The 16,380-nt window shown below is 39.8% G+C and overlaps 3 protein-coding genes across 3 annotated transcripts in view; 1 reads left to right on the top strand and 2 right to left on the bottom strand.

Moving 5' to 3' along the window:
* Positions 1-56: 56 nt before the first annotated feature.
* LOC108100051 (ribosome biogenesis protein WDR12 homolog) lies at positions 57-1,767 on the bottom strand. The gene is made up of 4 exons (XM_017203784.2): positions 1,495-1,767; positions 768-1,434; positions 466-712; positions 57-406 (listed from the first exon to the last, which is right to left on the bottom strand). The coding sequence occupies exons 1-4, from the start codon at positions 1,551-1,553 to the stop codon at positions 117-119; spliced, it is 1,263 nt and encodes a 420-aa protein (XP_017059273.1). The 5' UTR covers positions 1,554-1,767; the 3' UTR covers positions 57-116.
* A 921-nt stretch (positions 1,768-2,688) lies between these two features.
* On the top strand, positions 2,689-3,209 carry LOC108100053. The gene is made up of 2 exons (XM_017203786.2): positions 2,689-2,710; positions 2,788-3,209. The coding sequence occupies exon 2, from the start codon at positions 2,822-2,824 to the stop codon at positions 3,116-3,118; it is 297 nt and encodes a 98-aa protein (XP_017059275.1). The 5' UTR covers positions 2,689-2,710; positions 2,788-2,821; the 3' UTR covers positions 3,119-3,209.
* Positions 3,210-4,155: 946 nt separating this feature from the next.
* LOC108100066 (probable GPI-anchored adhesin-like protein PGA55) overlaps positions 4,156-16,380 on the bottom strand; it is a 34,921-nt gene continuing 22,696 nt past the window's right edge. Inside the window, exons 3-7 of the mRNA XM_017203801.2 lie at positions 8,110-8,286; positions 7,884-7,997; positions 7,714-7,797; positions 6,880-6,981; positions 4,156-6,814 (exon numbers count right to left, since the gene is read on the bottom strand). Coding sequence (XP_017059290.1) covers positions 5,163-6,814; positions 6,880-6,981; positions 7,714-7,797; positions 7,884-7,997; positions 8,110-8,286 — 2,129 coding nt within the window. The 3' untranslated portion in view covers positions 4,156-5,162. The remainder of the gene's footprint in view (positions 6,815-6,879; positions 6,982-7,713; positions 7,798-7,883; positions 7,998-8,109; positions 8,287-16,380) is intronic.

Raw genomic sequence — 16,380 nt, 5'->3', positions numbered from 1 at the left:
AACTTTGTTTTTTTTTTTTTTTTTTTTTAAAGATTACGAATCAGAACACGATATAATTTCATTTAATATTTACTTTAATCTTATCTTGTATTTGTAAAAGTTCAAACATTTAAGGTTTATTTCGTCTCCATATCTTCTGTTACCGCCTTTCGCGATTTGAAAACGCGCACCGAGTTATCTTCTCCGCCGGAAATAATGTACTTGGGATTGGACCAGTCGATGTCGAGGACCTTGTCACCGTGACCCAAAAGATCGTACAGTGGGGCCTTGGGGCTTCTGCAGTCCCACAACTTGTTCTGGTTGTCATAGGCGCCAGAGACGAATAGGAACTCTTCCGTGGTGGACCACATGACGCTCTGCACCCAGGCATTGTGTCCCAAATAGGTATTTCGCACCACAGAACCCTCTGAAAAAACAGAATAATATTAAGACATAATATTAAAACATTTTATGGCAAGATCGTACGGTTTGTCCTAGCATCGTAAAGCCTCAGATTCTTGTCCGCCGAGGCCGTCAGTATCAGGCGGTTCAGCTTTGAGTAGCTGGCATCGAAGATGGACTTGTTGGTGGATATTTCGGTCTTGATGCCCTCAAGGCTCAGATCCCAGACCTTGAGCGTGTGATCCCAGCTGCCGGTGAGCAGTGTGCTGGCATCCATCCACTGAACGGCAGAAATGCTCTCCCTATGGCCCTGCAGCGTCATTTTCGGGGTCTGTAAAGAGGCGACACGTTAAATATGGTTCTTTTTCATGTGAGTTATTACGAACCCTCACGCCGCTCTCCTTCATTCTTTTTGAGGTGCCCTCAGCCGCATCGTCCACCTCCGCAGACCAGATCTTCAGCATAGTGTCCCAGGAACCGGTGGCGAAACGCTGACCATCTGGACTCACGCTTACGCTATCGACGCCTCGTTCGTGACCTTTGCAAACGGATACGCACTCCACCGAATTGGCGGCTACGCTCCACTGCCACAGCATGGCAGTCTGATCCTGCGACGTAGACACAAAGCGACCAGTCTCCTCGTCTAACGATATCCAGTCAACCGCTTTAATGGGCGCCGTATGGCCGGGAATGGTGAGGATATGTTTGCCCTTGTTGGTCCACAGGTTGAGGGTGTTATCGTAGCAACCGCTGAGAATCCACTTTCCATTGGCCTTCACTGCAGACACCCAGTCGTCATGGAGCAGGCAATCCTGGGGTTCCGGCGCCGGAAATCGCTCCACATACTCGATTTCGATGGCGTCTTCGAAACTGATGGCCTTCTCGCGAAGATGATCACACAGCCTGCCTCGAAGGTACTCATCAAAGACCAGGAAATCAAAGTCAGTGTCTGAGGAGCCGTCTTGCTGGCGGAGCAAAGCATTTAAAAACGTATTTAACTCCGTGGTGGTGACGGTTCCATCGATTGCATATGGTACATCTGGCACGGCATAGCTAAAAAGGAGAGTCTTGAATTAAACAAAAATTTTATTAAGATTCGGGATGGAGACTTACTGCTCCTGCTTGGTTTTAAGGTGAACCTGCACCTGTCCCTCGCCGTTTACCGCATCCATCTCCTGGTCCACGTGCGTTTTTTCTAGGCACTTGTTTTTTTTAAAGTTCGGGGTTTTCCTTCGGGCTTAATACTTTCAATGACTTAACTCCGGACGGTTGGAGGAACAATAAGCCACACGACTAGTGGTTATTCCTGTCAGAATTTTTTATATTCTGTTAAAAAGAATAAAAGCGTGATTTCAAACGAATGATGGTAAACGCAACAAAAACAACGTAAAGCCCTAAAAATCCCCAAAGCGCATAGTTGTTATCGCACTCTTATCGTTAGGTGTCTATCGAAATGTAATCGCACTGAAATGATTAGGCGGGGCTTTTTAAATTTTATTTTGAAATTTAGCTTTTTTATTTAGTCTTATATGCTCTTATAGTTATTGTCTACAAATTCATTAATTAAATTAATAATTCAAATGTTACTTTTATTTTAAACATTTTATTTGTTATTTACAAAGTAACAATATAATTTGCATGGGTTCTAAGTTTAAATAATACGTTGCCAATGACTTATCTTCTTACGTTTTTATTACAACAAAAAGTATTTTACAATAATACGAGTAAAATTCGCAATACAGATAATTAAATATTTTTGCAAGCGAATCGGTCGCTGATGATTTGCTGCAATTTGGCCTCTCGCTCTTGCTTTTGATCGTCTTACGCAAAACGGAAAAATAAAAAACGACCAGCCGTGGCAGCAATTTGTAAATGACTCTTCACTCTTCAAAGACTGGTAATTGTTAATTTTAACGTACAGGCTATTAATATGAACCAGATAGCACCTGAAAGACCACTTTGCGCCGGAGTGTTCACTGGAAGGTTAAATGCCACTTGACATTTCTGAAGTGGCGCTTAACCTTCGCATCAAAATTGGACAAATGCCCAAGAAAAAAATTTTATTTCCAATAAAAAAAAATCATTTACCATAATGGGTCGATGATGGGATATTAAGCTGGAAGTAATAACAATTTTTTTGGTAATACTTTTTACTGCAAAACTTTTGCCGTTACTGGGGCTTCACGAAAACCAGAAACGAAGCGAAATGAAAGAGCTGAAGCTTTCCAGATTTTCGGGGGTTCGGGGCTTCCAGCCGCTCGGCGATCAGCTTATAAAACGAGCTCTGCGCCTGCGCAGCCGAAACATTACAACAAACGACGCGCGCAAGGTAAGACACTGGCCAAAATCGATTTATCTGCACCTCGGGAGCGTTTTCGAATAATAAAATACGGGAATCTCTTGCAGTCTACATCCCAAAAAAAAAATAATCCACCACAAAATGAAAGTTTTCGCGCTGTGTTCGATGCTCGCCCTTCTGCTGGCCGGAGCCCAATCCCTGCCCCAAAATCGCGAGGGAGCCGCCTACACAAACGAGGCGATCCGACAGGCCCAGCAAACCCTGCTCATTCCCAAGGATGCCCAGATCCAGAACGTCCAGGAGGGCATCGAGCTGGGCGCCTACGAGCAGATCCCCGGCAACCAGCGCATCAATCTGTTCGAGATCCTGGGCGACCAGGTGCCCTCCGAGGTGATAAACAACCTGCAGTCCCAGGTCGACCAGATCGGTCGCAACTAAGTCGTAGGAGCACATCCCCTGTTTAGTTCATTGCATTTCGCCCTCATTGTTAAGTTTCTCAGTAATAAAAGAAGACATTACCCATATTTAATCGAAGCATTTCTGTTTATTTTTGATTGCTTTTTTTTTGGGTATAAGAAACCCAGAAAGCGAAAGTGATCCTCCCCGAAAAAAAAAAAAACCTGTTGGTTCCTCTGCAAACTCTCGATCGAACAGAGTGATTTATTAGAGTTTTTGTGGCTTTTTTCCTAATGCTCATCGGAGACTTTCTCCTCGCTGATCCCGCTGCGCATACGAATTAACAATAAAAGTCGGCGCATTAATGCCCAGGTATCCTATCCTCAACCTTGTTATGTAAGTCGGGGGATTGTGCATTACGGTTCAATACGGTGGAGTCGGTAACCCGAGTGCTGCCCCGCCGGCAACTTTTGTCTTGAGTTGCCGTCGTGATGCAACAGTTGTCGTCGTGATTGTTTCCTCAGCCGTCGCTCTGCTGGGCTTCGGTTTGTTTATTTAATTTCTGGTAATTGCCGCCACATGCACTTGCATGTGTAATGAGGCAGCCGAAAGGAGGGCGTGGCACGCCCGCAGGGAAGGTGCTGGTTGCGCAACATCTGGGTAGGACCGACGATCGAAGGGTTACGAGGCCTAATTACTTTAGTTTATAAATATACATTTATTTATTCCTAACATTTGAAGTTCAATTTTAATCGAGGAATAATTATTTCCATGGGAAGTCTTTCATAAGGATAAGCAGCCAAGTTTTTAACTAAGAATACAACAATATTTAAAATAATTAAAATTCTTTTCTTAGAAAATAATATTGGCCTATGCTTTTAAATCATATGAAATATGTTGTTTGATTTTCTTTTTATTTCTGAAAATAATTTTTTACTATTAATGGTAAATAAATTATTTTAAATATTTATTTTTCATTTTAGAACTTTGTATTTACCTTTACCAATAAAAATACTTACTCAGGTTTTTAAACGAACTATATTTTCCATTCCAAAATAATAGTTTTTCAAAAGACTTAATTTGTGTTTTAGAATTACCTCATTTTTATTCATAGTTCATACATTTTAAAATGAGCTTCAATCTAAATTTACGCTAGTTAAAGTAGATTCATAATATAGTTTACTTTATCTCAAAAAATCTGTGTGGTTGTGTGTGTATGTGTGAGTGATAGTGTGCTCGATCATCGCCTAAATAAATTATGTTCATATAGGTAATTGTTTATTTTATGGACTAACTAAAGAATGACTGCGTTTTTATTTTGACACTTTTCTCCTCTCGTTAGTTTTCAAATTCTGACGAACTTAAGAATTCCTTCTTGGGATTCCTTGTTCCCCTCTTCAATTATCTTCGACTCAATGTCAAGTTTAAATTAGTTTAATTGTATATAAATTATGGTTAAAGTAGGAGTAATTGTAAATTGCTTTAAATTAAAACTTTGCCATATTCAGTCTAAACTTAAAAGCTTTTCAAATTAAAGAGGACTATATAGTTTGCCATTGCATTTTAAAATAAACCACCGCTGAAGCTATCGGCCTACTTTTCCAATTCATTTCCATTCGTTATGAAATAAATTACACATTAAATAAAATCATGATGAGATAAAACAAGTTAAAAATTTTCCGTTCGTAAATGTTGCGACTTATTCGATGAATTTCGATTGTGGGCGTGGCAGAATGTTTGGATGTCTAATGTGCACTTAGGACAAATACGTATAAATAAGAAATACAACTAAGCAATGTGGATTGCCTTTGATTAATGAAACATTTTGTTATTGCATTTGGGGAGCCCAGCTTTGCTAATCATAGGTTAATGATTATGTCCGTAAGGTTTATAAATTCAGAAGGTCGTCTATGCAGTCTGTGGAAATGATAAATCCTCAAATAGATCCTCCTCTCCCCTGTTTTTCCTTTCGTTCTACTTAAACCTACAACTTTGCTCACTTGAATGGTTGGATTTTCGTTACGGTGTATGTATATACAATAAAAAGGTTTGATCTTTCAAGTAAGCCGATTCCAGTGAACCGACTTTAGTAGATCTTCTGAAGATATAGGCGTCCCAATGGCAGGGCTCTCTCCACAAAACTCTTTTCGGCCCTCGCAGAGGATTTGTCCACTGAACTGGTTTTGGCCTCCGTTTCCTGGCTTTCATCTAGTTTAAGGCTCTCTGCATCCGCCTTGGGATCCACACCACCCACATTACCCACTTGACCCGATCCTGAACCCAATTCATCGATGTCCAGGGTGGAAAGTGGGCTGGTTTTCGGGGTAATGGGTTCCCTCACCTCACCACTGCCCAATTCCATTTCCTCGACGCCTTCGTTCCTACTGATCTTCTCCAGCTGCAGATCGCTTCCATTTTGGATGCGGGTCTCCCCGGAAATATCTTCACCACTGTACATCAGCAGTGGCACCAGAGAGTTCCTTTCCTCAATCGAAGAAGCTGCAGCTAGCATTCCCTCGGTGGTGGAGGATTTCTCCTGGTAGAGTTCTATGTCGCCACCGCCACTTCCACTTCCACTGCTATCGAGATTCGGATCGGGAGTTAGTTTCACGTGCCTGTGGCTCAGCTCAAAGGGACTGGGAATGCTTCTCGGTTCGTCCTTTTCAACTTCAGCAACATCATCCAGTTCCACGAGGGGAAAGTTCACATCCCTCAAGCTGAAATCGTCTTCGGGAAGCGAAGGATAGGCAGGATTGGACTCCACCTGGGGCACATCGTCCTCCACTTCCATGTGGTGAGTGGAACTCAAGGGCGGCATTTCACTGCTCACTGAATTGGGACCATCTGTGGTGATATCCATTCCCGATTTGGTGGTGTTATTACTCGAAGGTTGACTAATGGTTGAGGTTTCCACAACTTTTGGTGGTGCATCTGTGGTAATTTTCTGTTTACTGCCAGGTCCTTCGGTGGTGGATATAATGTGGTAGATGTTATCACTGCCCGCTGTATCAGGTTCGAGTTCTCCATCGGTTGGCTCCACCAGAGAGTCCTTAAAACCGTTCTGTATGAACAGAGGGAAGGACTCCTCGTAGTTCTTGGTGCTCTGGAAGGCTCCCTCTGTGGTGTACTCCCTCTTGATGTTCACCTTACTGGGATCACTTCCAGCCAGCGATTGCAAACCGTCAGATGTGTAGGTGACCAGTGGCTTCACCTGTTGCTCCACAATGTTGCTGCTGCTGGGGGAAAGTGGCTTTTCAATATAGCCAACAGATGCGATGAGCTTTAAGCTCTCGTTGCCGACTGGAAGTGCTTTCTGGTTGCTGTCTTGGCTGGAAATCGTTGGTGTTGCCGCCGTTTCCGTTGGTGTTGCTGCTGTCACAGGAGATGTTGCTGCTGCAGGCGTGCTGCTGATGGCTGGTGTTGCTGTTGTTATGGCTGCTCCTGTGGATCCTGCTGCTCCAGGTGATACCTGTGATCCTGCAGTGGTGCTTTCCAGCGAAGAAACTCCAGTGGTTGCCGGTCCCTCGGTGGTTGGATTCAAACTACTCGGCTTCCTCGTGGGAATCGATGGCTTGGCCTTGTTGTCATCGGTTATTCGGATCTCCGTGGGCTTGGTTATCTCCTTGATGGTGATGTTCCAGTTGAACCCAGCGGGTGGAGCCAAGGCAACTGGCTTTTGGGTGGAGGTGGTGGAAGTGCTCACGGGTTCGCTGGCCAGCGGAGGATTGTTGTCCAGAACTGGAAATTGCAAGAGTTTTCGGATTAGTGACTCGAATCACACCTGGTGGAGTAGCACCACTTACTGGGACAATTGTCGTACTCCGGACAACAGCGACCGGGAACGTATTTGGGCATGCAGTCGTCTCGGTGGAAACAGGTCACCGGGCTGCAAACAATCTCGCCGCCTGCAACAAATTGAGTGTGTTTTAGCAAGAGTGTTCGGCCAACAGGCGCAAATTCAAAAGGAATACTTCCGAAACAGGTGAATTTCTACACTGCAGCAAACTTTTGGTATTCAAAAACCAAAAAAAATTTATTTGGACTGAGATCAACAATGAAATAAAATTTATAAAAATCGAAAACTTGGTAAAATTGAAATTAAAATTATGTAAAAATATTTAGTGTTAGATATAAGCATTCATTTATTACGTAACTTTTAATGTAAAATAATACCCAAAAGATTTTTTTATTTTAATTTTTCAAGCAACTAAATTTTTTATGCATAAACAGTTTGATAGTTAAAATCTTCCTTCATCTAAATATTTTTTTAAAATACTTTTCCTCAATACAACAGATTGTAAAATTCTGGCTTCTTTTCATTGATGTTTTCATTTACTTTATGCAAGTATTCCTATTTTTATTAAAAAATGCTCGCAATTCAATTTCCTTTGCCCAGCCAAACCCAACGTTCTCTTTCGGTTTCCCTTGCTATTTGTGTTAACAATTTCAACAAGAATTTAAACAATAACCAATCCACTTTTTCGGGTTTAAAGAAAGGACTTATGAATCTCCTCAAAATAGTGTATGCTATTTTCCACGCTTAGTTCCATCTTTGATAAAACTTTCTCAAGGCCACATTTCCCCCTTATAGAAACCCCCCTAGTTTGACTAATTTTCCAACCTGTGCACCCACTCACCTTTGCAGTAGCACACGGTGCACGGCGTGTCCGGATCAACCAATTTATAACCATTGGCATAAGTTTTGCCGTCCTTTTCGCAATCTGCGGATGGAGGGGAGAAGCGGGGGATAGATTTGCATAAATGCATCCGAAAGAAGGAGGGCGGCCCGAGTGTCCTGTTCACTTACCGCATTTATAATCGGGGCAGCAGTGGCCGGTTCGCTGGATGGCACGGCAACTGGTCTGATATTCGCAATGGGCCGCGGTTTCGGCCACCCACATTCCGTCCAGCAGGCATTGGCCTATAAACAATTTGAAGAGGTGGCGGCGCATTGTTTGCCATTTAGTTTGTGAGCACACTCAGTGGGTGGGGATTAGTTTTCGGGACTGGAAACTGGGAGGGGGGGAACTCACCCTGGGGCTGCTGCTGTTCCGGCGGAGCTGGGGATTCCGTGGTGCTGGCCGCCAGTCCGTAGAATCCGGCACTTCCGCCGCTCGAACTCGGACTCGAACTGCTCGCCGTGATGCTCGGCGTAACCGCGACCGTGACGACTGTGGAGGATGCCACGCTGCTGCTCTCCACGGCAGGAACTGCAAAGGCGAGCAAAAAACATCGGTGTGAAATAGGAGGAAGTGGAAAGTCAACAAAGGCCATTGCGAGGAATGCTGCACTGGTCGAAAACAAAGTGTCTTAATTTACGACGCTGCCTTCGTTTAAATCCACGCAGATTAAGTTGGAATCAATTCCTTTTCCCACTTTCCTTTTTTCTCAGCGAAAACTAGCAAACACCCCAGTTTTTAGGTGTTAGGAAAAAGGGGTTCTCAACGTTATGATTTATTATCACTTAAGTTCAACAAATATTTTAGGTAATAATCACCTTTCACGTAACCTTTATTATTTTGCCTAATGGATGTAAATATAAGCAAAACGAAAAAGGGGCATAAATACGTTTCTAAATAGCTAATTATTTTTCAGACGTGTTACTTAGGTGGTTTTTAAACTTTGTTGTCAACAAAATAATAATCATAACCAACTCTTTTAAGATATTATCTGAGTCAAAAAAACTAAAGCGTCATTTTTGGCATACGTTTAATTTTATTACTTTAAAAGGCAAGCTGAAAGGCAATTTAGGATACATTTAAAGTAACTAATATATAATATTAGTTATCATAAAGGTAAATGAGTTTTCAAAGCAACGTAGAATACTTGTTGACATCATTCACTGGGATTCTTGAGAAATTATAAATAATAAGGGGAAAATTCTCTGAGTTTGTTAACAAACGGAAATTCTTTTCCCACTTGTGTTTATAAGACTTCTTTGTAATTAAGTTTTCACTTATTTTTTTATTCTTTGTAATTGGTTCTTTTAAGGATATGTTTTCTCAAAAATGTGCTTCTAGGCTAAGTGGCTTTTGCAGGCTATCCGAATCTTCCATTAATGAAATGAAAATGCTAATTGCCTTTATGCTTTAATTTACAAATGTAATTGGATTATGTTCGTTCTTTTTTTTTTTGGATTTTCGTAAAGTGTATGCAGAAGCAAGAGGACAATGATGAAGGTGGGGGAATGGGAGGGGAAGGGGGAGGGGTGTAGGAGCACTGGCAGATGCCCTTTGCCCCCTTGTCACTGGGTACATATTTGAATGAATGACATTTTGATAACAGTTGTTTGTTGTTCCTGTTGCTGCTGCTTTTGCCTCTCAGCTTCAGTTTCTGGTGCTGCTGCTTCTGCTTCTGGGCAAGGTAAAATGCTATCAAAATACGGCAAAGTTAAATGAGTTTAGTTTTAGTTTGGCTTTTTTGTTTGCCCAGTTTGAGGCGACTCCCAATTGGGAAACCGAACCGAAAGCGAAGAGCAGCACAAGATGGAGTGGCAGCCGCTTTGTCTACGCTCGTTGATTGTCCAGTTGGCGTATAATTCCGATTGACAAGCCTTGTGCAAAAGAACATTTTCCACATTTTCCATTTGCCCCTGAAATTGTCTCTCTTAAAGGTTTTTCGCTGGACACGAAATCTTTTGAGCTGGGGTTCTTGTCATTTCGCATGAAAAATGATTAAAGATGTGCGAGCATTAATCATCCGCCCAGTGGTTCAGTTTTATTGTGCCACTGCTGGCCATCCTTTATTTGGAGTCCCCTTCATAAACGGCATCCTATCTTCGTACATCCCACGCCAAATTGTTTTCCTAGCACTCATTAAGCAAACTGCATATGCTGCTCACTTTTCCTTTTTTTCTGCTAACAAAAAATGGGGATTCTGTTTAGATTTATTTTGCTGGTAAGGTTGGGGGAAAGTCTCTCTAAAGTTGATTAAATCTAAACATGCTTTATAGTTTTGGGGGAAATAGATTATATTTTCTGAGTCCAACAAACTTTAAAAAGTTTATCAAATTTGATAAATTGTTTTGTGTGTGTTTAATTGTGTTTATGGCAACTTTACTGATATTTATTTAATATTTAATTAAAAATTTATTTAAATGTATGAAAAGCCTTTTTAGGCTCTAGTTGATAAAAAAATTTACCTTATTTTCAATTTAAAAGATACTAAAATTCTGAGTAAATTACACTGTGCGACAAAAAAATGTTTAAGTTGATTTTTTCTTATTTTTCACTTCTACTAGTCAAAATAAGAATATAAGTTTTTGGATTTGTTAATATCAATAGCCAATCAGCTTCTACGCACACTCAAATGTCCCAAAAACGCGTGTTTTTGCATATTTCACAGCCTTATAATCACATATTGGGAAAATATTTTTCACCGTTATAAGCCTTTTATGCAAGTTCAATATCTATTAATTAAAATGTATTAAGAAAATATACCGTTAGGCTTTTATAACAATGCTTTAAAATTTTTTTCTCCCAGCTCTATACTCTGGGCGACTACGTATGGAACTTGTTACGCGAGGATACCTCTGAAAAAGCCAAAAAAATCTGGAAAAAAATTCACTTTAAAAAAAAATAATAGTTTATTGGAAGTAAAAAAAATAATATTTTGTGTTAATTATTTTCATAATAATAATTTCATAAAATTTATCATAAAAAAAAAAATCCTATCACTTAGAGAGTGGCATAGATATTTTTGTGCATAATTTATGCATTTTAACCGAAAACAATCAAAAAAGTAACTTAAACAAACATTTCGTTAAATTTTGTCGCACAGTGTTATAGATTTAAATTATGATAATAATTTCCAATGGAAATCTTCAGAAATAAATTAGTTTGTATTAATAATAGAAAACTTGTTCAGGAAAATTTTCTAATTTTATGTGTCGAATTTAAAAGCACGTTTCCTCTAAGTAAGATTAGCATTTTCGGCTTTAAAATCATGTCCAATTAAAGTCTCCTTCCGCACTGTTTATACAGCTCAAACTAGCCAGCTGTGCCCAATTTCATTGGGGCATCTTTCCTTGTGCATCGCACTTAGCTAAGTATTCCGAAATGATTTTACCGTCTACGACTTTCATTTGGCCTTTTTAGCATTTGTGCTTGTTGCTCGTTATGCAAGTCACAGAAGCAGACACACATGGATGAAATCCGAAGCGCTGCAATTAGTAAAACAGCTTCCCGTTTTGCGTTCTGTTTTCATTGTGCTAATTCCGCGACTTTCCATTGTGTCTGCGTCTCCTAGTTTTCCATATATTTCTTTTTATTTTTTTTTCTGTTTGCTGCTTGCTGTTTGCTCCCTGTAATTTTTGGCTAGCCAACACGTTTCAAATGAGCAGAATTATTATTCGCATTATGTGGAGCAGACCGGAGCAGAGGGACGGATGGCATTTGTCTGGGACTCAAGTAACACGATTCGGTCAGATTACGTATACGCCACCGGGAGATCTTATTTTAGATTTTCCCGTCAGCCTCTTCTCTTCCCTTCTCTTGTTTTATCTCACTCTCTGCTGGGTGCTTAAATTCTGTAAGCCGCTGATTTTATTTTCTTCTTCTGTATTTTTTTTTCGTTTTGTGTCTCAGCCGACTGACAATAAATTGTTCGCTGCGAAATTGCATTGTAAATTAGCTTTTGATTGTTTTCCGCAAGGCAGAAAGTTATTATGCAAATGCCTGTAAATGTGACGCGATTTGCCGCTGCAATGGCTGCTGATTCATACCCATAAATGTCATTGATTCTAAATTAATGTTGGCTTTATTTTGTCGTGATAAATGATAAGCACAATTCCGGGCAATTGTTATAAACAAGCTGGCAAACAACCGAAATGCCGCGAGCAAACGAAGCCTAGAATGGCTTTCTCAGTCAGAGGCGTAGAAAGGGGGTTTCCCTTTCGGTAGAAAGGGGAATATTATCCACTTGACAATGGATTTTATCGGCTGAATATCCATTAAAAACATTGCAAATTTGTGACAGCCTCCCCGGGAAAACCACACCACTGCACCGCACTATTAATAATACTTAACACCATTGATAAATACGGGCGGCTATAAACGCCTAAGGCCGAAACCAACAGCAACAACAAATCATCCCAAAGTCGAGCCAAGGATCCGTGGAAAATGCGGAAAATTGTCTGGCCCGCCGCCGCCTACACTTCATAAACTACTCAACTTCGGCCCGGGCCAGAAAATGTTTTCCATCATTATTACATTTCCACCAAGTGGATTTTCCCCCGGCTCGCCTTTCCTCGCCATCGCCTCGGTTTTTCCTTTTTCCGGAGCATTGCTAAGCTAAATTTCCGCCGAGCGTTTAAATCGTTGCGGGGGTCGCTTCATCTGGTCGCCCCTTCAGTTTTCTTAAGCAGTTTGCGGTTAGTTAAACAGAAAATGTGTTGGTTTGACATGACTTCTGCTCATCCGAATGCAATAAAGAAATTCCTATCCCCTGAATTGTGAGTGTAATTGCAATTTTATAGAGGCAAAGTTGCTTGAGTTGCCGAACCATGAAAGAAAGGGGGTAGCAAAAGGGTCCCATTATCAAATGGAATTTATATATAAATTTGAAAGTTAAAGTAAATTTCAATCTTTTTAATTGACTCATTTACATTTGGTAATTTCAATTGCAAGCCAATCTTTATTAAAAATAGTATCTTAATTTTTGTACCTACTAACTGCTCAATCATTAACTTCTTTTAAGACCTTTAAAAAATAAATAACATTTTCCCACAACATCAAAATTTGAATGACTCGTAAATTATAAGTTGCAACAATGCGAGTACAAACAAATTAAATGTTATGCTTTGCATTATTATCGTACAGCTCAGAAATTCGGTTGGCCATCCGATCTTCGCATGCATGTCAAGCTAAACGCCAAATTGGTAACAAGAATATGCCGTCATGCTTATAGACAGCTTTATACACCCCATGATAATTCCATTGTTTCCACGGGGAATTTCAACGGAAACCGAGAAACCAGCGGCGCGTAAGTCAGGCAGTTGTGAATGCGAATCCAAATTGACGCTTAAATGGCATTCAAAACAAAAGCAAAAACAATGTGAAACAATCACAAAATACGGCGGACGAGTGACAAACTGACAAAGTGACAAAGTGACGGAGTGACTGAGCGACAAACTGGAAAAAGAACTGACGGACGGACAAATGACAACAAATGAGCTTTTTGAGTGTTCTGAGCTTGTTGTTGCACTTGTCATCGTTCTGGACAAAGATGATAAATGAACTGGGCCAAAAGGCAACGGCACGGGCACAGACTTTTGTCTCTCGCCAGCCGCAGAAAAACACAAACTCATCGCCCACCAAAAAAAAACCTCAGAAAACAAATTATACGGTTTAATGGTAGGTGATATGCGCGAAGCAAAATACGCTGAATGATAAAAAGCGGAGTGGAATTCACTTGCCGCATTGAACAAAGTTCAGATTGGTAACAGTTGCTGTTGTGACGGAACCAATCAAAAGTTTAACAAGCGTTCAAGAAATTTAAAGAAATTACCAATGCGGAAAACATGATCAATTTCGTTGCTTGATTTATTTGGAAGTTCAAATATGAATATTCAATTTGTAAACAAAAAGGAGATTAAATTGATACAAATAATTGTCATTTCAAGATACTATAATATTTAAAAAATTCTTACTTTGGTTATCCTTTTTTGCAAAAGGGAGGTAAAAGTATGAATAACTTTACTTTACCATTAATTTTACTTTACTTTACTTTACTTGATTTGTGGCACAAAAAATTTAAATGGTAGTTTTACTTACAAAATCTGCAAGAATTTAGATTAAATTGGAATCAGGGACTCATAAATTTTACAAGTTCGGTAATATAAATGATATAAATTCAGTTCCATTTCTTTTAAAAATAGTTAAAGTGCTAAGTTAATTTTTAGTCTTGGTAAATATTTAAACACTTTAATGGATTCACAAGAATATCACATGCAATGCAAAACGAGCCTATCAAATTATCAGCGCAAACGTGTGAAATGCAGCAGTAATCACATGAGTGTTAACTCAATAATTTGGCAGAGTCACAACACTAATTCAATTCTAACTTTTGGGCACCGAATTTGCGTGTTTGCATTTATGCCTATGCCCATTTCCATTTCCCATCCCCATGACCAAATAAATCCCTTTCCTGTCAGCACTGGCGGTGTCCATGTCCGACTTTGGCTATTTAAATTAATAATGGCATACCCCCAGCTCAACGAGTAGATGCCTTTTGTCGCATCATTGGGGCTGTCATTAGGCGCATTAGCCCCTCGAAACACATGGCCAAGATCCCAGTGACCCACTGGATGGAGATGCTCCCTGTCGCCCTCACGTGCCCATCTGGCCTAATTGTAGCAATTTGAGTAATCACATGGGGGTTATGTGGCTTCATGTATATTTGGGCTGGCTGAAAAGGCAGCCACTGCTTATTGGCGGATGCATTTCACGGCGAAATATTATTACACCGAGTGTGTAATTGTAGTAATCAAAGGCAATGCCAATAATTACGCTGTTCTACGCGATTTCATCTAGAAGTAGTGCTTCTCAAGTTCAAACTGGTTTTAACAAATCTATTCCAAGTTGTTATATCGCGGCTCTGACAAGTTGAGGTAAATATTTTAAAAATTAGAGACTAACAAAATTTACATGAGTATTAAGACACAAAGCAATAAATCTTGTGCGCATAAATATTAACACAAGTAATTATCATTATTACAACATAGAAACAAATTACTTATATTTATGTGATTCAATAAAATTATACAACCTTGAAGCTATATACACACTTTAAAGCCTACAGATGTTTTCTCTTTAATAAAGTTAACCATAAGTTGCTACAAAATTGTAACAAAATATGTCAATGCATTTCCACACATAATCGTAATATTATTACATTTCAGAACGAAAGCTGCTCTTTTATTAAATTTCAATCAAAGTAGTTGTGCGTTTGATTGATTTTCGCAATTTAATCTAGAGGTCTTAAGTACTGGTTTACAACATATAATTAAATGTTACTGTGAATGTGAAAAGGCATGCAATTATAAACGTTATTGGTTATTTGATGATAATTTCCAGAAATCAAATACATTGATCAAAGAGGCAATTCATTTATTACACATACGACATGTTGGCTGCATGCAATTTTTTTATTCCATGTTTCAGACAGAAAGCCAAACCGAATTCCTTGCTGGTTGAGGTTAGCTGCTAAGCCTTTTCAATTTGCCAAGAGTTGTCATTAGCACAGCTCCCCACTCTTTCTATTTGCTTAAGGAGGGGAGGAGGTCTGCAGATCGGCGTTAAAGTGTAACACTCCATAAAACAGATGCCTCGCCGGGACGTGACCACAATATAATTACCCGCAGCGAGACGAGCGCGCGCCACTTGTTGGCCAGCGTCTCTTTTGGCCGGCTCTTCAAAAGCTAATTTACATGCCGGCTCGGCCCTTCGGTCTAGGCCAGCTCAACAAAAAAAAAAAAAAATCTAAAAAAAAACAGCTCACACAAAACCCGTTAGCAGCGCATCGAAAGTAAAAGTTTTTTTTTTTTTTTTTCTGTTCAACACTTTTCATTTTAGAAGTTGCTGAGCTCTCGGAGCTCTCGGCACGTGTGAGTTTTGGCCTTTGTGTGTCTTCTGGCCTCTGTTTGCTTTTCGCATTAGGCCAAAACGAGGATGATGTTCGGCCGGTCGCATTATCAAGTGACAGCTGCCAGCCAGTTGGCTTTTTGCTTTTGGCTTTGTAATTGGTCGATCGCCGGCGAGTTGCCACTTACCAGCTACCAGTTACAGCATCGGTATGTGTTACATGTTTGCCTCTTTCTGGTTTTCTTGGCCGCACTCTTCAATTGGCTTGTTTTGATTAGATCTTAGCGGTGTTATGCGAGACGACCACCTCGGATTTCACTTTCTGGGTCATATTTTCTTTGGCGATTTTCTCATTTAATTGGTTGGGGTTCACTTATTCAAAAGTGATATTATTTATCATTTGTAATCTGATTTGATTACATGTTTAATTACCTAATCAATAAGTTTAACCATAATACAAAATTTAATTGCCTTCTTTGCTATCCCTATTTAATAATTAAATTTGAATATTGAATTAACCTTTAATTTAATTTAGCAGATAATTTGTATCTGCTTCATTTAGATGCAAAACCACCTTTCATCAAACTATTCCAAGGGTCAAACTTTATTTGCATAAATATAAATACTTAAACCACTTCTCGTAATTGCTGGTAAATAAAGTTCGTTTCAATTAATAAACTACAATTAAATTCAAATCTATGGAAATACTTTATTTACCTTCTG

The sequence above is a fragment of the Drosophila ficusphila genome, unplaced genomic scaffold (assembly GCF_018152265.1).
Source record: "Drosophila ficusphila isolate 14025-0441.05 unplaced genomic scaffold, ASM1815226v1 contig_855, whole genome shotgun sequence".
In the NCBI taxonomy this organism is placed as follows: Eukaryota; Metazoa; Arthropoda; class Insecta; order Diptera; family Drosophilidae; genus Drosophila; species Drosophila ficusphila.
This window is presented reverse-complemented; position numbering and strand designations above follow the sequence as displayed.